General features: G+C 43.2%; 1 protein-coding gene across 1 annotated transcript in view; it reads right to left on the bottom strand.

The window, feature by feature from the left end:
• Positions 1-10,331: 10,331 nt before the first annotated feature.
• The window catches only part of RAD51B (RAD51 paralog B), a 502,805-nt gene continuing 489,034 nt past the window's right edge, over positions 10,332-24,102 (bottom strand). Inside the window, exon 12 of the mRNA XM_077322541.1 lies at positions 10,332-10,351. Within this exon, the coding sequence (XP_077178656.1) occupies positions 10,347-10,351 (5 nt within the window). The 3' untranslated portion in view covers positions 10,332-10,346. The remainder of the gene's footprint in view (positions 10,352-24,102) is intronic.

Below are 24,102 nucleotides of genomic sequence, written 5' to 3'. Positions count from 1 at the left end.
AGCTATTTAAACCAAAAAGGGATTTTTTCATGTAGTTTGGGATTAGTTGTTGTTGTTGTTGTTTTTGTTGTGACCCATTACTCCCAGACTGGCTCGTGGCAGGTTATAGTTGTCCAGTTAAAAGCCCCATTAAAACCTCATTAAAATGAACACAAAAATATAAGATACAATAAACCAAACAACATGGCGGAAATATCTCCTATCTCCACCCTGCCCCTACCTCTAGAGGGAAGAGGAAGGAGAGATGAGATAATCAGAGTTGCTGCTTGACACCGGGGGAGAGGGGCATTGATCTTCCCCACTATCCCGACCTCAACCATAGACCTGGCAGAAGAGCCCCATTTTGCAGGCCCTGAGGAATTCCAAAAGGTCCTGTAGGGCCCACAGCTCACCCAGGAGCTCATTCCACCAGGTAGGGGCCAGGACTGAAAAGGCCCTGGCCCATGTCAAGGCCAAGCATACTACTTTGAGGCCGGGAATGATCAGTAAATTGTCATCGTAAGGCCCTACAGGGGGCACCGGGCGATAGGCAGTCCCTCAGTTATGTGGGTCCCAACCCATGTAAGGCCTTGAAGGTTAAAACCAGAACCTTGAACTGGATCGGGACAACAACTGACAACCAGTGCAACTGCCTCAGCACAGGCTGGATGTGGGCCCTCCATGGTGTTCCTGTGAGGACCCTAGCAGCTGTGTTTTGTACCAGCTGGAGTCTCTGGATCAAGGACAAGGGTAGGCCCGCATAGAGCGAGTTACAGAAATCTATTCCCCCTGAGATGGCCAAGGGGTGTCTAGCTGCTTTTCTGTTTCAAACATGGCAGGAAGGTCCCGGCAGAGTGACAAGACTTTGTCCATGAAAAAGCTTGCTAATGCCTCATAGCTAAGGTCCAATTGACACCCTTCCCGAAGACGGTGAGCAACCAAATCACCCTGAACAATTGTGTGAGTTGTGCGCTCACGGAAGCGATAGAGGTAGAATAAAACTCCCATCTAGCCACCTTCACCGCCATTTCATATGCCCACATAAGTTCTAGCGTTTTGAACGCAGCATCTCTTTTACCCACCCACCCCGCATGTCTCCTCCATCCATCTGCCCTGCGCATCCCTCCAGCCCACTCTGCACATCTACTCTGGTTTATCCTGCATGTCTTCTCTATTTGCCAACCCTGTATGTCTACATCATCCCACCCTGAAAATCTACTCCACTCATCTGCCCTGCACATCTCCTTTGCCAGTCTGCCCACCACACACATCTCCTCTGGCCTGCCCAGACAGAGCAATGCTGTTGTTTGCATTTTTTCTTAAGCGTCGTTTTCTGTTCTGGAAAGGTAAAAAGGTAAAGGTAAAGGTATCCCCTGTGCAAGCACCGAGTCATGTCTGACCCTTGGGGTGATGCCCTCCAGTGTTTTCATAACAGATTCAATACGGGGTGGTTTGCCAGTGCCTTCCCCAGTCATGACCGTTTACCCTCCAGCAAGCTGGGTACTCATTTTTCCGACCTCGGAAGGATGGAAGGCTGAGTCATCCTTGAGCCGGCTGCTGGGATTGAACTCCCAGCCTCATGGGCAGAGCTTCAGACTGCATGTCTGCTGCCTTACCACTCTGCTCCACAAGAGGCTATTTCTGAAAAGGTAGAATGACTTTAAACAAATCAATACATCTTCCACTACTCTTAGATTTTTAAAAAACCCTTTGCTTGTTCCAAGGAGCTCAAGAGATGTAAAGATGGCTCTTCATTCACTTTATACTGACAGCAAGGAGAGAACAATGAAACTAGAAACTCTATTGTTTTTACCATTTATGATGGATATGATGTTGCAGTGTCCTATGACGCTGGTCCTGTGCACCTCTGCCAGTCCCCAGGTTGCCAGTCAACTGTAGACAGTTTAACTGGCTGAAAATCCTTTCAAGCTTACTTAGCATATAGACACATACAAAACTGAATGTACTCCTGGTTTTTTTAATGCTGTATCATACTGCTTTCCCCAAGTATGTTATTTTTAAGGTTTACTTGGCCATGAATTAATAAAGGTATTTAGAATGGCCCATTTCATGAGAAATATTCTCTCCACAGTGTGCCTCATTTGGAAGTGTGATAATCTACTCTTCTTACTTCTGAATTCACCCATGGGCTATGTTCACATCAACAATATCTTCTTGTTGAACATGCTTCAACCTGCTCTGACTAATAAGGGAGCTGCAATAAACAGGAATACGGGCTTTTTCCCTAATAAAGAGGATGAGTATATTTCCTTGCATCTTAGGTATTTGCACAAGGTGAGCAGACATCTTTCCAGTTTTCCAGTGTGGCATCTTTCCAGCATATGTAGGGGAAAGCTCGTACTTCGTTAGAGAGCATATGGAGTCAAGGAACTGTGAGATAATCTTGCATGACTTCATAGGACCTCTTCATAGGGAAAATAAAGCACAACTTCATGAGAAACCATCAATACTGTTGGCCTTTGCATGTGAATACAGGCTTAGGATGAGGTCATGTATCAATATTTATTACTCAAGTAATGTCTCACAAATACAAAACAGCTATTATTGACCAATACCAGAGACAGAGCTTTCAGTTACATCAGGAACATTTTTTTCCAGCTGAGCAATTAGCACATGAAGCTGTGAGTCACTGAGTGATGAATTCCAGAAAATCGGTTTTATAGTGCAATCCTATGCACTATAAAACAGCAAAGTCCTCGGTCTGTGAGTCTCAAAGTAAACCTCGTAGTCTTTAATGTGCCACAAGGCTCTTTATTGAAAGACAAAATATCCAGTATTGTGCATGTGAATTAGCCTTCTGTGTTCCTGCCACAATGATGAAGAGACTCTGATATAAATGTCAGGGTAGAGATCATAGTCTTCTACTCAAACTGTTATGAATATTTCAGGTAATCAAGCAGCAGAATCCACCTTCCATCGAATTTATATTACTTGAGGAGGAAAAATCAGGATTGGATAGATTTAGTAAAGGAAGTGTTGTCAAAGAAATGGGAGGAGAAAAGCAGTAATCCTGAGAAGTTTGTCCTATATTCAGCCACAGATAACCTGAATAGGTTTGTTCTCTGCCAGATATAACAGTGCATCAGCACCAGGTGGGGCATGCTGCTACATAGTGCAAACCTTTGCTTGCTCTAGCATGCCCTGTTCCCACAGGTTAACCTCACCCTCCTTTCCATACAGCACAGCATCACAAAGCCCAGAAAAGCTGTACAGAACTCTATGTTCTCCTGGGTGTTTTTAACCACACACTTCCTCTTACTGGTTTATTTTGTTTCTGCAGCGGAGCTGAAGCTTGATTGGTGGTGCAGGGCGTTGGGCCTGTGGCACTGACTAAACACACCACTTCTTCTAGCAGAATGCTGCTTCAGCAATCTCACATGTGCTGTTTCTTTTGTTGCCTAACTCCAGTTGCAGGCAGCTGTCCCCAGAACACATATCTCCTATACCCGATAAGAGGCATACCAGTCAAAACCGAAGGGCCCTGTAGGCCATTGTTTCATCCCCAGTAGGAGTGGAGGGGAAGGCTGCTGACTTTCAGAAAATGTTACCACTTGTGCAATGCCGTTCTATGAAAAGAAGAAAGAAAACAATTATTTAGCCTGGAGAGAGAGGGAAAAGAATACATTATGTAAAGTTATTATAGTTAATTACATCTTTGGGTTATAGGAAGATTATAACTGAGTTTGAGATGGTCAGATGACCTAAAATGTGTGTGTTCCCTTGGCCAATTAAGATGCTAACCAATCCCTGACCTAAAATATGTGCATTCCCCTCTTTATAATAATAATTACCAATGAATGAAGATGGTAACCAGCCCTTGACCTAAAGTGGGTCCCTGAACCTTGAACAGCTGCCAACACTGTGAGACTAGGGCTGATTTGTGTCCATACTTGGAAACCTCTACCCTCAGCCCAAATGCTTGGAGTCTTCTGGGTTCCCCCCCCCCCATATCATCATTATGTAATAAGTCAAGTTGCTCAGCCACATGAGCCACACTGCCCTTCAGCCATTCTGAAGCATTCAGCATTGCCATTCTTCAGTTTTAGACAAAGAGGGAGTAACTCAATTGCCTTTGCCAAGGGATTTTTAAAATGCGTTTATTATTTTTTTGTTTAACCTCTCTTCTTCAAGAGACAAACCCAAGGCACCTACTGAACAAACATTAAATACAAATTAGTGAAAATGTGGCAATGGGAGGCTATTTGCAATCTCCCCTGCGCTCCCTCTGGCTGATGACTGGGAAGTGGGCAGCAGTTTGGCCAGGCAGCAAAGTGCTACAAAATGGCTGACCCCTACTGGATTTTGTCCCCTTCCTAGTTGATGCTGTCTGTGCTTACTTGCTCTCTGACAGGCTGCCTTTCTGGAAATGGCTTGGATTAACCCAGCATGGGCTGAGTTTTATACAGTGCCAGCGGAAGACACTGGTGGAGGCTGGTATTTTCCAGGTCCCCCTTTTTTCACCAGCTGCCTCTGAGTCTCCAAAGGCAATGCTGATAGATGGGAGGTTCACATGGATGAAAAGCCACATTGCACTCTAGGTCCTTTTGCTGTTAATGGTTAACTATCCCACTGAAGTCAATGGGAAGCATGTCCAGTTTATCCTAAGAAACTATTTTATATGGGGGGACATAATGGGGGGAAATTACATGGTTTAAATTAAAACCACATCTTAAAACTCACTGTCTTTACTCAGTCACATGTCCATGATATTCCATTTCATTTTGGACATATGTTTCATAGAATCATAGAATCATAGAGTTGGAAGGGCCCATACAGGCCATCTAGTCCAACCCCCTGCTCAACGCAGGATCAGCCCTAAGCATCCTAAAGCATCCAAGAAAAGTGTGTATCCAACCTTTGCTTGAAGACTGCCAGTGAGGGGGAGCTCACCACCTCCTTAGGCAGCCTATTCCACTGCTGAACTACTCTGACTGTGAACATTTTTTTCCTGATATCTAGCCTATATCGTTGTACTTGTAGTTTAAACCCAGTACTGCGTGTCCTCTCCTCTGCAGCCAATGGAAACAGCATCCTGCCCTCAGAGCCAAACACTGGGTTGGGTGGGGGAGGCCTGTTAAATTCTGCAAGCCTACCCATCTCACCACAAATACAGCTTGTCTATCAGGGAGCACTGATTGATAAGCAATTTTAGATTGGATCCAATGAGCACTGAACAATTCATAGATTGTTCTCTTGCTTCTTCTTGCAGCCTTCCATGAAAAGGTGTTCCTGAGGATCAGGGGACCTATCCAGAATAGAGTGGGAGGCAATGTGGGTCATTACAGTGTGGGGTGGAACCTGGGTAGCAGTGAGACCTCAATAGGGTATAATGTCATAGAGTCTACCCTTCAAAGCAATCTGTTTCTCCAGGCAAAACGGGAGCTATTGGCCAACTTGATACTTGAAGAATGTGTTTATGAATAAAAATACTACATAGTGATTAGGGGTCCGCCACTAATGAAAGAGTAAGATGCAGGACCTCATTCTGGCAGGCTTGATTAGTGATATCTATATTTATTTGAGGTTAAGATTGTACAGCAGCACAGTTGATCCTTAGGAGCATTCCGCACAAGGACCAATGTTGCCAAAAGTTTTCAGAATGCAGAAACCCTATAGTGGAAATTCATCATTCCGCATACCTTTAATTTTAGTGGAATATTGAAGTCCCAGTAGCATTGTATTCATTCCCCACGTTTCCGGTCTCGCTGGAATCGCAACAAAGGAAGCGAGATTTCTTTCTTTCTTTCTTTCTTTCTTTCTTTCTTTCTTTCTTTCTTTCTTTCTTTCTTTCTTTCTTTCTTTCTTTCTTTCTTTCTTTCTTTCTTTCTTTCTTTCTTTCTTTCTTTCTTTCTTTCTTTCTTTCTTTCTTTCTTTCTTTCTTTCTTTCTTTCTTTAGATTTATATACCGCCCTCCCCAAAGGCTTCTTCCCGCCCCTGGTCGTCAATCAAACGGAACAGCCAATGGGCTGTTGTGTTCATGCTCCCGAAAAACCCCTTTAAGAACTGTTTTTTAAAAATCGCAAACACACCAGTTGCCATGAATCTGTGTTCAATCATTTCGGAAAGACCTTTTTTGCTGGTGTAGGAGTTAGCGCTTAATCGTTTACATGCTCCTCAAGTTAAAAAAAATATCCCCCCCCCATGGGGGCGATTTGTGGCAGAAATTACGGGCAGTGTCGAACAAGGGGCTGTATTGTGCCTGGGAAATTTAAAGACACTTGCAGTAAGGAGATTTGTTTCACTGTTAAGCACTTCTGTTGAGGGACTTTACCCAGAGAAGCCTCACTCGTTCGTTGCTTTCCCTGGTCTAAGGGGGGGGGGAATGGCGATCGCTTCTCCGGACGTTTGGGGGCAAGAGCGGGGGAGGAACATTCTTTCTTCCACTACATTGAGAACGCACATGTCTTTTGCTGATCTGTTGCAGCTTGTGCTCAGAACTTTAGCGTTTTTTCCAGGGGGAATCCACTTTTCCTGATTACCCGAAAAGTGCTACGAAGCGATTTTTGCGGGAGTGTTGCAGGAGTGTTGCAGATTGTGTGCGACGTCCTGCGGAACGTTGAATTAATAGCGTTTACCAAAGGTAAGACTTCTGCTACATTTAAGTTGTGCGAAATGGCCCTTATTTTTCATCTCCCACTTGGAAGCTAGTAAGTAACCCTATCCCTATGGCATCTCCCATTTTTATTTTATCTTTAAATAGCCCCGTGGCGCAGAGCGCCACGGACTGAATAAAGCAGTAAGGGCACTGTGGGAGGAGTTAGGGTGGGCCCTGTCCGGGATAAAAACTCGGAGGGGCCAATCAGGAGCCGCGAAGCGCCTCCTGATTGGCCCCTCCAAGTGTCCATCCTGCCCGAAGCAGGCAATGCCTGCTTCACCCGCACAGCCACAGGTGAGCAGTCGGCCGCGCTGCCTTCTCCCGGCTGGCGGAGCGGCCTCGCGGCGTCGTAGACACCGCGAGGCCGCTCCGCCGGCCGAGAGAAGGCTTGGAAGAGCCTCGGGGTGGGGGTGGGCCTGGCCGCCTTCTCTCGGCCGGCGGAGCCAGCTGGGAGAAGACTTCGCAGACCCTTCGGAGAGCCGCGGCCGAGGAGTCCCTGCCGCCGCCGCCCCGCCTCAGGCCGCCGAAGCTCCAGGACTCCTGCCACTCGCCAGCGGCTCGCAAGCCGCTCCAGGTAGTCCCCCACCCCCCATACCCACTCTCACTGCTAGCGCCCATTGCATTTCAAAGGGCAATGGGCTTTTTTACTAGTTTATTTATAATTCAACTTATACCCCGACCCCCCGACCCCCCGACCCCCGACACAGTCGGCTCGAGGCAGCTTACAACAAGATAAAAACAAACATAACAATGAACTCTCAATAAAACCCGTTTGATTATTCCCCAATAAAAACAATATTATAATCTATAACGATATTATAAACAATATTATAATTTTGTTCTTAGGAGCAGCTTGGGAGGGAGCCAAGGAAACTGAGGGAGGAAGGGGGGGGAGTTCCCTTCAATGAACTTGTTTTGTCCACTGTTCCTTGGGCCCAAGCCCATGGATATGCTGGCCCTTAGACTAACAGCCTAAATAACAGGTTTCAGCAGCAGCTCTAAGAGCCACAGGGGTTGGTTTAGGATTGCAGCAGCACTGTAGAGTCAATCTTCTGGGCTTGCCCCATTCTTCCCCCAGCCTGTTTATTTTCATATCATATTACACTGGATTTTGATCTTAAAACAGCAAACCTCCATCAAAGCACTGAAGAAGGAAGGCTTGGTCCTGTTTATGCACCACATCTAGGCCACCCTAGACACCCACTTCTAGCCATTTGAGGATGCTAAATACTGTCATACTTGCCCTCACCTTTCTGGCCTGGGAGAGAAGTACCAGGGGACATAAATGATGCTGGGCTACATGCTGACATTCCATCCAAGCAAAAATCCAGATGTAACATCAGATGCCAGCAGATGCTCTAGAAGCTCAATGATATTACCATAGAGCGTCAAACCAATGCATTGACATTACATCTGGGAAGGGTAACCAGAGGGGGGCAGAGGTGGGAGGGGGAACCAAGAAGTGACATCATATCTCTCTGGGAAGTACCAAAAACTCTGGTAAAATAATAGATTTTTCTGGCAATTCCTAGAGATGACTGATATCACTTCTGTTCCCCACTCCCCAGAACTGATGTCCTACTCTTGGCCTCATGGTCATTCTTTTTGTTTCTCTAGGGATGGGGATCCATCACTCCCCCCCCCACTGGAGGCTCGGTGGTCTGATGTTTGGGTTCTTGCCCATATTTGTTGTCAGCATGTGGCCTAATGTATCTCCATCCCTTGCCTCATCACTGAAGCTCCAGTGGTCTCTGTTGTCAGCTGTTCAATGCTTAGAAATAAACTATACCAGAATCTAAAAAAACAGTCAAAACAATGATAAAAAATCCATTGTAGTTTCTGACATTGTGGGTTTTAAAACTGAAAAGGCTTTTGACTAGAATTATTGCTTTTTTGGTAGAAACCTAATACTTTCCTCATTAGGGGAGCATGGATCGAACATGGTGAAAAGCACATGCTTTCCATGTTGTAGGTGCCAGGTGCTGGGAATGGCCTTGTTGTGCTTGAGGCTTTGGGCCAACCAGAAGAGCTAAATGGACTCAGATGAGGCAGCAGCACCCGCTCCTGCATGTATAATACTGGAGATGAAGGAACACTTTAGGTGGCACTGAGTTTATTTACAGGTTAAAGGTAAAGGTATCCCCTGTGCAAGCACTGGGTCATGTCTGACCCTTGGGGTGACGCCCTCTAGCGTTTTCATGGCAGACTCAATATGGGGTGGTTTGCCAGCGCCTTCCCCAGAGACAAAAACCATGCACATAAACACACTTTACTTTTTGTCTACAAAAACAAAAAACACACTGAGGAGTTATATTTCTACTTGCCACCAGCTAGCCAAATCAGATGTTAACAGAAACATTAACCTACAAAAAGCACTTGTCAGTTTTGTCATTAACAAGGCCACATTAGCACCCTTTGAGCTAATATTCACCTAGGGATGTAGTTATTGTCTAGGCAGCAAAGCCAGTTTCAGTACATTGTTCTATTCTTCAAAGAGCTTCTTTGGACTGATGCGGTGAAGACTGAGGGTCAAATGAGCCATTATTGTAGTGGATGCTTGGTCCCAACCCTGTGTTTGCCATGGATATAATGTGCAGTGGAGGGAGCATTCTCAGCCTCTCCTTTGCCCAGCAATTCTCCCTTGTAAATATCCCTCTGCAGCTGCTTTTCCTCCTGAGGAGCAAACCCAATTCTGGATCTGGCCGAGGGGAAAAAACCTACTAAAATTACCTAGGTATGGGGGTCAGATTCACAGTGTAGAATTTGAGGTGATAGAAGGGTTGATACAAGGAAAAGACAGACTTGGGAACCTCTTAATGTTTCCCCTCTTAATGTTTAACCCCATTTCCTCCTCCCCATGTGTTTATTCCTTGATAAAGCAGCTCTTTGAGAGATAGCTTAAAGCCCTTCCCAGGGTTATTCTAGGTATATGGCAGCAAACACTTTCAGATCTAGAGCACCTGAAGATCTTCCATAGAAAATTCTCCTGTGCAGCTGAACATAGGATTGTTTGATAACATGAGGCGAGGATTAACTAGTGGTATGAAAGAGAACACAGGGAGGGGCTGTAACTCAGTGGGTGAGAAGAGTTGGTTCTTATATGCCGCTTTTCTCTACTCGAAGGAGTCTCAAAGCGGCTTACAATCACCTTCTCTTTCCTCTCCCCGCAACAGACACACTGTGAGGTGAGTGAGGCTGAGAGATCCCTGATATTCCTGCTTGGTCAGAACAGCTTTATCAGTGCTGTGAGCAGCCCAAGGTCATCCAGCTGGCTGCATGTGGGGGAGCGCAGATTCAAACCCGGCTCGTCAGATTAGAAGTCTGCAGTCCTAACCACTACACCAAGCTGGCATGTGCTTTGCATACTGAAGGTCTTCGTGTGGTTCTTGGGCCGCACTCTGCAGGGGCTCCCCCATGATTCCTTGATTCCATGATTCCTTTCCAGAGAATGCTGCTACCAGACATGCGGTGGCTGGCCTGCGCAAACATAGTCCCTAATATGTGCCTATGAGAATTGCATACCTATGATCAATAGTTATAGGTAAGTGCAACACTTCTTTGTATGAAACACTTTTATGTTTGAGGCTTCTGTACTGCATTTTCTAGGAATATAATCCTCAGCCTGAGAAGTATTCAGGAGTTGTATCCAGTCTTCTCATCAAGAGGGTGGTGATGCTTTGGTTGCTGCCGCTTTACCTCCCTCTCTTTTTTATCTTTTGCGGTGTTCAGAAGAGGTTATCAAGTCCTGGCCTTACTCTGTAGAAGTCAGAAAGATAAGATATTAAGACACCAACTGCAATTATGGTTATATTTGCTGCAAACTAAGCAGAATTGTGAGAAAAGTTGGACAAGGAAACTTTATGGTTGACAAAGAAGAACCAGATTCTCATCTGGTTTTTACTGAATGGTGCCACCCAGAAAAGCTTCCCTCTGCATAACAATTTAGGGAACATTTTGGTTCCTTTTCAACGTTACTAATACTACAAGTGGGATGAATGGAGTCAAGGATAATTACCCAGAATGCAAGTGCCTCCCTCCCTTCCTCCCTCCCTCCCTCCCTCTCTCTCTCTCTTTCTTTCACTGCAATCTCAACAAGTTGAAGTAATTATGACAGTACATAGAGAGGCCATCTGTTGCAGCCCTAGGCCAGCTTTGTCTTTTAATGCTCAACATTCTTATTGAAAGTTTTACACAACCACACAAAAGACACAAAACCTATAAAACATTACCACCAACACCACTTAACCCCTGATAACAAATAATAATAAAGACACCTCCCCAAAAAACCAAAAACATACAATAACAACAACAAAAAAACATGTAGAAAAGACCTCCGACCATCTACAAATCAGGTTCTTTCGTTTTCAAATACCACATGCACAAAAAATATTATTGGAAATCAAAATTTCACAATTAAATCACTCATTAACCATTCATAATTATAATATATATCCTTAGTTAAAAATAATAATATGATGAAATACATATTTACAACTAATAAATATTTAGAATACACTTCATCCTTGTCCTAACTAATTTATTCAACATAACCAATAATAATATTTACCTTATTACTTTTAAGATAATTTACAAATGACTCCCAATTTCTTATAAAACTATCTAGCATTTGGTCTCTCATTAATATTGTTAACTTATCTAATTCTGCATACTCCTTAACCTTATCCAACCATTCATTTACACTTGGTATTTTTTCATTTTTCCAGTATTGAGCATAAATTATTCTTGCTGCTGAAATCATGTAAAGTAATAGTATCCTCCTTGCTTTTACTATTTCAGGATCCAAAATATTTAATAAATATAATTCTGGTTTAAGTTTCAAGTCAAGCTTTGTTATTTTCCAAATATATTGATGGATCTGTACCCAAAATTGTTTTGCCTCTGGACATGTCCACCAAAGGTGGTAAAAAGTACCATCAACCAATTTACATTTCCAACATTTTGTTAAACCATTTTTGTATATTTTGGACAGTAATACCGGAGTCAAATAACATCTATACAGCATTTTGTAATAATTTCCCCTTATATTAGTTGCTAATGTAAATTTTATATCTCTTTTCCATATCATCTCCCATTGCTGAAGCTTAATAGTGTGCCCTATATTTTGTGCCCAGCAAATCATTGATTCCTTTATCACTTCCTTCTCAGTGTCTTTTTAAAGTAACATATTGTAGATCTTTGCAATTAATTTCTCTTCTTGTTCATATATACACAGATCAGCCTCATTTTTTAAATTTTCAAACGGATAAATCTGTCAGTTTTAAATTTGTCATATAACTGTCTATATAGAAACCAATTGCAGGTACCACTTGCTACTGTTATATATTCCCTCTGTTTAAATTTTATTTGCTGTTCAGTGTAATCTCACAGATCTTTATATTTTAGATACTCTGAGTGCCATTTTTCCCTACCATATAACGCCTCATGTGGCGACACCCAGTATGGAATTCTTGGCCACAATTGGTTCTTATATTTAGACCAAGTTCTAAACAGTGCCTGTCTTATACAATGATTTTTAAATGTTTGATGTATTCCTGCTTTCCCAAACCAGAGGTATGCATGCCAACCAAATTTTAAGTCATGACCTTCTAACTTTAAAATATAATTATTTCTTAACATTAACCAGTCCTTGATCCAAACAAAACTTGCACCATGATAATACAGTTCTAAATTTGGTAAGTTCAATCCACCTCTTTCTTTACTATCAAACAAATTTATTAACTTTATCCGTGGTTTCCTTCCCTGCCAAATAAAATTTGATAATTCCTTTTGCCAGTCTCTAAATGGTTTCTCAGATGATATTATAGGGATTACCTGAAATAAAAATAACAATCTGGGTAAAATATTCATTTTGATAGCTGCATTTTTACCTAACAGAGACAGTGGTAAATTCCTCCATTTGTCCAAATCTCGTTTTATATCACACCAAGTTTTCCTATAATTATTGTCAAACAATATATTATTTTTGCCAGAAATTACTACTCCTAAATACCTAATTTTCTTCTCTATTTTAAAGTTTGTTTTTATCTCTAAAGTCATTTGATCCTTCTTTTGCATTTTAAGTGCCAAAATTTTAGATTTCTGATTATTTATTTTAAACTCTGATACTAAGCTAAACTTCTGAAATATTGACAAAGCTTTTTGAGAAGATTATATTGGATCTTCTAATAACAGATATATATCATCTGCAAAAGCCCTAATTTTAAATTCTTCTCCCTTAATTTGTATCCCCTTAACCTCATTATCTTTCCTTATTTTGTTCATTAATATTTCCAAAACCAAGATAAATAATAATGGTGAAAGAGAGCATCCCTGGCGTGGGCCAGCCTTGTCTTTTATATAACCAAACTTGCTGCTCTTATAGCTTCTCATAACTTGACTCAAGAGGGGCACAATAAGGCAACTGTAATCATGGAAGACAAAGGTAACTTTGACAGCACAAGCAGGAAGTAAATGCAACCCACTTGTACTCTTGCAGCCCTATGTGGCTGCATGCACACAAAATAACAAATTTGTAAATCACTTGTATTTCTTCCATATGTACAAAACATACAGGGTTAAAGCCTGTCATTCATTTAAGGGTTCTTCCGCTTTATCGTTGGTCATATGAAGCCTGATTTGGGACCTTTCACCCTACAGGAAGATTTCAAGCCAAGCAGCAAGTAGGCAAGAATTTTGGGCCCAGATCCATTTAAGGACCCAGTCACCCACCAGCTGTACATTGGGAAATGCCTGGAGATTTGTGGGCACAGCCTGGAGAAGGTAGAGTTTGTGGAATGGGGAGCTCAGCAATTAAAATAAACAGAGAGATCATATTGTGTAGATGTGCCCTTGAAACCTGAATGAAGATTCAACATGAGCAGTGTTCTGTTCTGCACACAATAGATAATGCACTTTCAATGCACTTTAGAAGTAGATTTTCTTGTTATGCATAGGAAAATCCAGCTGCCAAAGCACATTGAAAGTGCATTATCCTATGTGTGCGGAATGGGCCCAAGAATTGGGGGCCATTCCACACCAGGATCTATGTAGCAAATTGGTTGCGGAACGAAAAAACGCCATTTTAAATAGTGGAATTCGTCGTTATGCATACCTGCCTTTATAGTGGAATCCAGTTGCATTTCTATAGTTTCCCACAGGTTTCCGGTCTCGGCAAAAATTGCTAGCCAGGAAGCAATATTGCTGAGCTTTGTCCCGCCCCTGGCCGTCAAGCAGCCAATGGGCGGCCGTTATCATGCTCCCAAAAAGCCCCTTTCCCTTTAAGGAAGGTTTAAAAACACACACACGTTGCAACGAATCTGTGTTGATTCGTTGCAACGGAGAGACCCATCTAGCTAGCAGGTGGTGTTTGAGCTGCCGTTTCATCGTTGCCACGCTCCCCCTGAGTGAAACCCCCCCCCCTGCACGGTCGCGATTTTCAGCCGAAAATACAGTGAAAAATAAAGGGAAAATAAACTAGCAAATGGGGCTGTGTGTTGCTTCGTGCTTGGTGACTTAAAGCAGCTCTGGGGAGGTACTGCAGCCAGGGAAGCCTCGCTGGGTAAACGAAAGCTCGCCGGTGCATTGATCTCCGCTCGCTCCGAGAAAAAAAAATGGCAATTGCTTTGCCAGAAGATCAGAGGAGAGAGCCAGGGGGCGGGACTTTGCAGAAACCGCAACAATGGTAACGCACAGAACTTTCCCGCTAGTGTTGCAGATTGGTTGCAAGAGTGTAGCACTTTCCGGAGGGTGAATCCACTTTTTGGGATTTCCCTGAAAGCGCTACAACGAAGCGCTTTTTGTGGATCGGTTTCAGGAGTGTTGCAGATTGTCAACGACGTTGTGCTTAACTGCAAAACAGAAGCGATTTCAATTTGCAACCATTGTGCAATTTTGAACGAGTGCGGAATGGCCTTGGGTCTAAGAAAATTATCCTGAAAGTTTCTGGAGATCCAGTAAAAATAAGCATGTAGGTTAAATGTAGAAATGAAAAGGTGCTGCAGGCCACAACATGAGCAGTAGAGCTAAGGCCAGACTAGTGCTTTTCTACAACACTAAAAATTGTAGTTTTGTTCTGTTATAATCAGTGGGCATATCACTTGGTGGGGCTTGTAAGCACATAGAATAGGTGGGGAACTTAGCTGAAAAGTGTTTTCTGACTCTGCCCTTTTGTGCTCACTTGATCTACATGCCCCTCCTGACAACTAGAGGGGGATGAGGGGGACTTGTTGGTTACACTGGAAGTGACATCATCGTGTTGTGACGCTGCTGTGCCATTCTGGTATTTGAGTAAAATTTCTATGGTAACAATATCTTCTTTCATAGAATTTTTACCCAAATACCACGGCATCTCCTAGACATTGCTGATGTGATGATGTCACTTCCTGTGCAATACCAGAAACGTAGTCTGTACCTTCCTCTTCCTGGTGGATCTCCCTGCCAGCCAGATGATGGGTGGAGGGTAAGGCTTGGCAGCAGGGGACCCCTGCCTCCACCAAGGGGGGATGGCAACCCTATCTACCTGGATAGGGTGGACCATAGCCTTCTTGGGAGATTTGTCCCTGGATAGGCCTTGCTTTTTTACAGATTGTGTCAACCCTAGCCATAGGCCTTTGTCTGCAAAAAAGGGATGATTGTGCTGATATAAAAGGTTGCTGCAAATTTTATTAAAATTACGGTATATGCTTTGAACTGTATTATATCTCTTTATGCATGAAAATGTAATACAGAAGATATAATACAGAAGCACTATATTATACCTGTGTATGCATGAAGATATAATTTCCTTTGTCTTTATGGTATACTAGATTGAACCTATTGCCCCATTAATACATTGCTTCATGTGACTGGTATCCTTTAGTCTAAACTCCCCCTGGTCAGTGTGAGTGCATATTACCTGTGACTAAAATACCTGTGGGGCAGCAACCTTATTCTGTTCTGTTTGATATATGCTTTGTACATTATCAAGTGATCAGAAAAGAAGCAAAACAGGTATTACAAAGGACAAAGCAAACTTGCCTCATGCATAGGTTCTTGACAAAGTTACCCTGGACTCAAGGGCTAAGAGACCCACTTATTCAATAAGCATTTCAGTGTAACATGCATCTTATGTCTAGGACTGCCAACTCTGGTCTGGAAGTTTCCTGAAGATTTGTAGGTGGAACCTGCAGAGGGGAATAATAATGCCATGGAGTGCACCCTCCAAAGCAGCCATTTTCTCCTGGAAAACTGATCTCCACAGTCTGGAAAGCAATCTCAAAGCAGCCCTGTTCTCCTGGAGGCTGCCAACCATATTCATATTTTATTCTGAACCTGGCCCCCAGTGGACAGCTGAAAAAATCTGGGCAATGGGTGCAGAAGGGGTAAATGTTTCTGCAAATCTGTAGGGGCCTGCTTGGTGTAGTGGTTAAGAGCAGTGGCCTCTGGTTAGCCGGGTTTGATTTCGTGCTCCTGCATATGCAGCCAGCTGTGTGACCTTGGGCTTGTCTCAACCCACATACTGCTGTTCTCTCACAGCAGTAACATCAGGGCTCTCTCAGCTCCACCTACCTCATAGAGTGCCTGTTCCGGGGAGAGGAAGAAAAGGCAATTGTAAGCCACTTTGAGACTCTTGCTAGTAGAGAAAACCAGGGTATAAAAACCAACTCTTTTTCTTCTTCTATATGTTTGCACAAAAAATCCGGAACTATTTTTTAAATTTCAGGTGTTTAGCTATGTTATTTACTCTGAAGTAGCAGAACAGTGCTTGAGAGTAGCACCTTTAAGACCAATAGCATTTTGTTCAAGGTATAAGCTTTTCTGCCCCATTTCAAAGAAAAAGAGCCTGTAAGGTCACCTCCATGCTTGAAAGGAGATGAATGGAGAGCAATGGCAGAGTCTCAGCCATATAGAAAAGCGGTATAAAAATTCCTCTCAAAATTCCACAATTAAAGATACTTCTGCCCATCAATTCTGACATATTTATTTCCTTCACTATGTTCTCTCTTGGAATTAATCCCAAACAAATGGTGACCCCATAAACTAAGCCTTTTATTCCTCTTTGGTTCTTGCATTTGTTAAGCATCTTCATTATGTTGTATGCTAATTTACTGCTCACTCTCTGCCTATAATGTATGGACTGGTAGCTTCCATTTTCTTGTATCTTTAGAAGTGTGCGTGCACATGAAAGCTTATACCTTGAATAAAACTCCTTTGGTTTAAAAGATGCCACAGGCCTCAAATTTTGTTCATGTTTTAAAAACTGTGTGACTTAAAATTGCCTCCCCCCCCCAGCATAAAATGCCTCCTGAGATCCTGAAAAGTTGCATGCGATCATGGCTCTCATTGTGGAGTTGTATATAATTCCAAGCAGGGGAGGGGAGGGGAGCTTTCAGCCTGGCCAGGTAGTAAAAGTACCAGGAAAAGGGAATGAAGTGGGAGGGGGGCTGAAAGAGGGTTATTGGGATTTCCCTTTACCACCAGTCTCATGGATCCCCACTTGATTTCTCACAATGCCCACCGGTATTTGGCTAAGGTAGACCTTTGCAACCAGTAACCCACCAAGATCAAAGTAGCCCACCACAATGTGCTGTGTAGCCAGATACATAGTTGACACTCACAACTCACTAGTCCAAGCCAGTTAGGAAAACTGGAGGTGTCTCAAGCATTCAGTAGAGTAGACCATAGTACAGACCCAGCATTCTGCCACTGGTTTTTGGTCTGTAACTAGCAGAGAGCGAAATGCCATCCCTTTCCTAAAAGTCCTCTAAGTTAGACCTTCGGCTCCCAGGGACATTGCAGGTAATTCTGAGAAGGAAAAACATTGCTGGGTGTGGCAGAATAATCTGGGTCTAGAGAACATTCCATCTGAGTTTCCCTAGTTCTTGTCTTTGCAATCTTTACCTTCCAGTGTTGTAAAATTTTTGCGAGGTGGTCATTAGCAAGAAACAGTTTGCAAAAATCCCTTCAAGGGAATGACGGGAAATGGAAAGAATGAAGTAAAGAACACAAGATAAGAAATAGATAGGAAAAGAGATCCTTCCCCGCAAAAAGCAATGACCTTACAACTAACTAGCACCACTAGCATGATATCCATTTAAGAATTCTATTTAATTGCAAATTCTCATCCAGCCTTCAACAAAACATGCCTAAAAATTGTTTTTCACATATAACTTTTTGAAAAGTTGAGAAATGTAAAGGGCTGCAGAGCTTTAGATACTAGTGATAGTAGATTTAAGGAATGCACAATGGTATCCCCCCTTATGTGCAGAACTGAAATTAATCAAAAGGCATGGTTGTGATCAGGACTGCGTTGCCTTCATAAGGACTAGCATCCCATACAACTACATTCTACACAGCAGATACAGTTGAGAGAAGAATTGCTATTCCTCTGTGGCACAGTACAGCTCAGCAAAAGGTTGACAAAAGTGGGACAACAGAAACAATCAAAGAGAAGACGTCCTGCAGCAAATGGATGACAACTATGCAACTATGCATTTCACACACGGTATGCTGATTGTTGCATATTTGGCAAGAGTGTCCTCTTAGGCTATGCTGTGATAAGCTCTTGTATCAATTCCCATTCATCGCTAATCACTCAGTCCCACAAATGCCATCCAGCTAGTTTTACCTCAAGGTCAAAGTGTGGAATAAGGTCAGTCTACAGAACATTTTCCATAGCACATAACACTTTTCCCTCTCTAAGTATTTGACCTCTCTCCTCTCTCTCACTCCCATTTTCTCCCTTGGATTGAAAACAACAAATCAACAAAACAACAAAAAAGCACTGTAATAGTGTCACTGGTGAAATATAGTATTATCATGGCTCAGGAGGCACCAGCTCAAGACCCCTGGTGAGGCCAAATTTTAAACAATGTGAGGTGTGAAAAAACTATTTGTCCTTCCTATATAGGATTCTACATAGCCAGCATCATGTTTAAATCAGTTGCCCATGCCTAGGCCGGCAGTGTGCATTCAAGGTATGGATCAATATGTGCTAACACTGCCCTTGCAAGGGCTCATAGTAAGACAGAAGGCATTTTATGGCCAAATACCACAACCAGCTCTTCCTCCAGATGGATGACTGCCCTGACTCTCCCCCAGAATTCTTAGTCAGATGCTTGGAAGCAGTGACAAAGTGGCTCAAGCAGAGTCGTCTGAAGCTCAACCCTTCAAAGACGGAAGTCTTGTGGCTGGGTAAGAAGGGACCAAGTGAGGAAGCATGCTTGCCCAGCCTGGATGGAGTATGACTAGCAGTAGCCCCCTCCGCCAGAAACCTGGGTGTGATCCTTGGTGCCTCCCTCTCCATGGTAATGAAAGTAGCGCAACAGGCCTTTTACCCCCTATGCCAAGCCAAGCTACTAGTGCCCTACTTGGCCCCAGAACACCTAGCCACAGTGATCCATGCTACAGTCTCCTCTAGACTGGATTTCTGCAACTCACTCTATGCCTACCCTTATCGTTGATCTGGAAACTACAATTGGTTCAGAATGCCGTGGCCAGGATCCTCACAAATACACCATGGAGATCCCACATCCGGCTGATACTCCAACAACTCAACTGGCTCCCAATTGAATTCCGGATCAGGCTTAAGGCTCTGGTAATCATCTTCAAGGCCATACGTGGTCTGGGTCCAGTGTACCTGAGAAACTGTCTCCCTGCCTATACCCATCAAAGAGCCTTGGTTCTATCACTTCTATCTGGCTGTGGATCCCTGGCTCCAGAGAAGCATGTGGGATCTCAACAACGGCCAGAGCCTTCTTGGTCCTGGCCCCCATCTGGTGGAACAAGCTCCCTGAAGAGATCCGAGCCCCAGAATGCTGCTGGGTCTGCAAAAGGGAACTCCTCCACCAGGCATTCAACTGAGGTTAATCTTTATTTATTATTATTATTATTATTATTATTATTATTATTATTATTATTATTATTATTATTATTATTATTAAACTTTTATACTGCCGTTCCCTTAGGCTCATGGCGGTTTGTTTACAATATAAAAATTGCAATAAAACCCATAGTTAAAACCATTAAAACCAATCCACACTATCAATACTAGGCAACAGGCGAGCACTAACTAACCCTCACTAACTAACCCCCCCCCCCAAGCCACCCCAAGTTAGCCGAGGGACATCAGGTTGCTAATATGGGAGTGAGGCAATCAGATCACTCAGATGAACCCAGGGAGTCCAGATCCAATGTCGGGGCCGCCCGCCCTGGCCTCAACCATATGCCTGGCGGAAGAGTTCCATCTTGCAGGCCCTGCAGAAAGCTATTAACTCCAACAGGGCCCTTAGCTCTTCCGGGAGCTCATTCCAGCAGGTTGGGGCCAGGCAACCAAGCGGTCCAGTAGGTAGGCAGGACCCAGGCCGCGTGTAGCCTTAAAGGTTAAAACCAAAACCTTGAACTTGATCCGGAAACAAATTGGCAACCAGTGCAGATGTTGGAGTACCAGCTGAATGTGGGCCCTCCAAGGTGTTCTAGTGAGGACCCTAGCAGCCGCATTCTGTACCAATTGTAACTTCCAGGTCAAAGACAAGGGCAGGCCCATGTAGAGCGAGTTACAGTAGTCTAGTCTGGAGGTGACCATTGCATGGATCACTGTGGCTAAGTGATCTGAGGACAGGTAGGGTGCTAGTAGTCTGGCTTGGCGAAGATGGAAAAACACCATCCGGGCTACTTTCGTGACCCGAGCCTCCATGGAAAGGGAAGCATCAAAGGTCACACCCAAATTCCTGGCTATTGGTGCAAGTGTTAATTGCACTCCGTCCAGGTATGGGAGGTGCGATTCCTGATCCGGCTCTCTTCTACCCAGCCACAGGACCTCTGTCTTGGAAGGGTTGAGTTTCAGGCGAGTCTGCCTGAGCAATCCAGCCACTGCTTCTAAACAGCTGGCAAATGTATATGGGGGGAATCCAGCGGACCGTCCATTACGAAGTAGAGCCGGGTGTCATCCGTATATCCAGCCCATAGCCCTGGACCTAGAAACATCTGGTGTCCCCCTGAGATCATAATCTCCATGATCTGAATGTTTCTGATTTCACTAGGGGCTTTGTTAAAGTTGTTCTATTGAAATTTTTCAATGAGTTAATTATGGTAACCTATTAAACTTATATTTACTGTTGGAATTGTTATTGATATATTGTTGTTATTGTTATTAATGTATAACATTTTATGTATCCCACAATATTCCCATGTAAACCGCACTGGGCTGTATTGGAGGGTGGTATAAAAATCTAAGAAAATAAATAAATAATAAATAAGTAGAGTCCAATCAATTTAAATCAGTGGAATTAGAAAGGTTTAATTAGGCCTACCAGGTTCCTTGCTTTGATAGACAGTCTCCTGCCCTTTAGTCCACCATGAAATGGGAGGGGGGAATGGTGCTGCACAATACTGCAACATCATTTCCAGTTGAAAACCTGGAAGTGATATCACCATGTTGTGCAATTCTCTAGGAATCCTCCAGATCTCCGTGGTTTTTACCTATTGTTTTTGTTTGGGGCAAAATGCGCAAAACTCTAAACAAGGCTGTAATCAAGGCAGCTTATCATGACCAGTATGGTCCTAAGAACCAGTTCTTGCTGGTTGACAGATATTTATATTGTACTAGTTCCTTAGCAGCCAGCTGCAAGTTGCAGGTTTCATTTCCTTGTCGGTGTGATTGATACTCCCCATTTTTCTTTTCCTGAATAGCACTGAACACTAGGAATGCACAATCCCAAGTGCCACAGGGAATCCCCCCCCCCGACACCCTTACATTGTTCTGCAGAGACCCAGAAACTGGAAACTTTCCTCCAAAATGTGTTTTGACGCACACAGACTCATCTCCCTCTGAAAAGAGACACATTCTACCCCACCACCTGCCCTGGCGTGAGGTAGTGTTGAACCTGTCTGTACATCAAGCTGCCTTTGTCTAATGCAGCCCCTGCATGACCAAGCCTCATCTGTCTCACTCACCTAATCCTTTCTTGGAAGTAAATACTGAAAGAAAAACAAAAAGGGTAATGTCCCAAGAACTTGGCAAAGGTTTTGCAAACTTGGAGTCAGAGACCCGTGAGTGGGCTTCCAACATTCCAGATGACGCAATGTTAGTTTAAAAGGCCAAACACTTCTCTTCCTCTGGAGGCTGAGGAGCACAACAATAATGAAGGGAACGTATATAAGACGATATTCGTCTGGTTTCAAGTTTGCAGCAGACGTGCTAGAAACAGAGCACAAGTTTAGCAACCGGCAGCCACGAACCCTATGAGGATGGTGAGTGGCAGTCTCCTCATGAGGATAGCAACGGCTACAAGTGGGGAAAGCAGGAACCAGCTTGTTTGTCAAGGAGGAAGTGGGTGAAATGTTGTAACCATTAGATGACATGTTGCTTCTTGTGGATGCATTAAACCCCTAGGCCCTTGGGCTTGTTAAGGATTTCTTGGCAGTTTCCAAAGAGTAAAGCTGTACTTTGATCCAGTTCCCTATTACATGTTGATGACCTAGAGCTTCATTCAAATGCCCATTGTAATCTAGTTCCAGGATTTCATTTGAATCAATCTTGGTTCAAGTAGGCTTAGGGTTTCTGGGACAAAGTTTTTGTGACTTCCAGGCAGGCTTGAGCCCGTACACTTAAACAAACAAAAATACATCAAACACACTAGTCATGTCAAATAATTCAACTGAATGGGTTGACCAAACCAGCAACATCTGTTGAGCCCCTCAAAAACCCCTCCTATAAACTAACCCCAAACTGACCAACCTATGGGCCCATAGTTGACAATGTTGTCATCATTGTTGTTGGAATTGTTGTATGGAATTGTTGTTACTGGTCGCTTAAACTGTTGTTACTATTGTATTGGTTGAAACTGTTGAAATGTACTTATCCCTATATTCTATGTAAACCACCCTGAGCCACAAGGAAGGGTGGTATCTAAATATAATTAATAAATACATAGTGTGGTATAGAGGTTAAGAGCAGCAGATTCTAATTTGGAGAACTGGTTTGATTCCCTACTCCTCCATATGCAGCCAGCTGGGTGACCTTCGGCTAGTCACACTTCTCTTAGAGTTGTTCTTGCAGAGCAGTTCTGATAGAGCTCCTTCAGCCCCACCTACCTCATAGTGTGTCTGTTGAGGAGGAAGGAAAAGGTGTTTGGGAGTCCTTCATGTAGTGAAAACTGTATTAAAAAACAGGCCGTCTTCTTTTTCATCAAAATTTAAATCTGGGTATAAGTTTTTGTGTGCATGCAACAAAAACTTATACTCTGATTTCCTAGATGCCCAGATTTTCACAGCCCCTGCTCTGTATGTTTCTATCTTCAGAGGGAGCTCCGATTCCCTTCATTGGCACATACATTCCTAAGTTTGGAGTACCAAGTGAAAACTTTCTTATTTACCCAGGCTTTTGATGGGTGGAACTGATGTTGGGTTGGAGCTCTCAGTGTTGATCTGCTGACAGTGGAGCTTTGCTCCAATGTAAGAGTCCTTGTGGAAGCCTCCTCACAACTGGAAGAAAGCTATTCATGAGGGGGTGAGAAACAAATAATAGTACTCATCTGTTGTTCATTGCTTCTTCTAACATATACTGCAAGCTTTTTGGATTGTCCGCGGCCTGTTCTTATGTTTTTAAACATACTTGAGCTTAGTTTGCAACATTTGAGCCAGTGGTCCAGACTTGTATTGCGAAAATAACTGGACGGTTCACAGTTGTTTTGCAGCTGATCCAGTATCTTGCTCAAGGATGGCTTTAAGCCTTCTAGGTGACCCTGTTCCCAATTATGTGTGTTACTGTACCTATAATGGCTGGGACCCAATAAATGCTATTAGAGGCATGGAAAGGAACTAACCAGAAACATTTTCTAAAATCTCTAGTGAAAAGTTCAAACAGGTATTGTAACTGTCCTTAGTAGCCATAAATAGTATAAACGTGCTTTTTAAAAGGGCCCGTTATTGCTTTTTGTTCTTCCTCATACTTCGAGATATGTGTGGACTACCCAGAATTATTTCCAACAGATGGGATGCTCTGAGGCAGTCTGATACTGTGGATACTGAGTCTCTAAGACAGCCAGTGTGCTGTAGTAGTTGAAAGTGGTTTGATTCCCCACTTTTCCACATACAGCCTGCTGGGTAACCTTGGGACAGTCACAGTTCTCTCAGAACTCTCTCATCCCCACTTGCCTCCCCAAGTGACTGTTGTGAGGAGAGGAAGGGAGTGATTATAAGCAGCTGTGAGGCTCCTTATGGTAGAGAAAAGGTGAGTATAAAAACAAAATCTTTTCCCTCTTTTTAGAGATACCATTGTACCACTCAGGAAAAACCTATAGGGTTATACACAAATTAAATAATAAGGATCTACAGTAATCTGACATTCAAAATTGGAAGGTTGTGTATTTTTCAAATATGGTCATTTAAAACTTAAAGAATTTGACATTGTAATGGCAATCAGATTTTTCCACAAGAGAATGAGGATTATAATTTAAAATCTCCATGCCAAATATATTTTCTATTCCCATCTCCTACTGCATGTGGGCAGTCTGGGTTTCTCTGAGAGA

This window comes from Paroedura picta, chromosome 2 (assembly GCF_049243985.1).
Source record: "Paroedura picta isolate Pp20150507F chromosome 2, Ppicta_v3.0, whole genome shotgun sequence".
Classification (NCBI taxonomy): domain Eukaryota; kingdom Metazoa; phylum Chordata; class Lepidosauria; order Squamata; family Gekkonidae; genus Paroedura; species Paroedura picta.
Note: the sequence above shows the minus strand (reverse complement) of the source record. Positions and strands in the feature narration are given on the sequence as shown.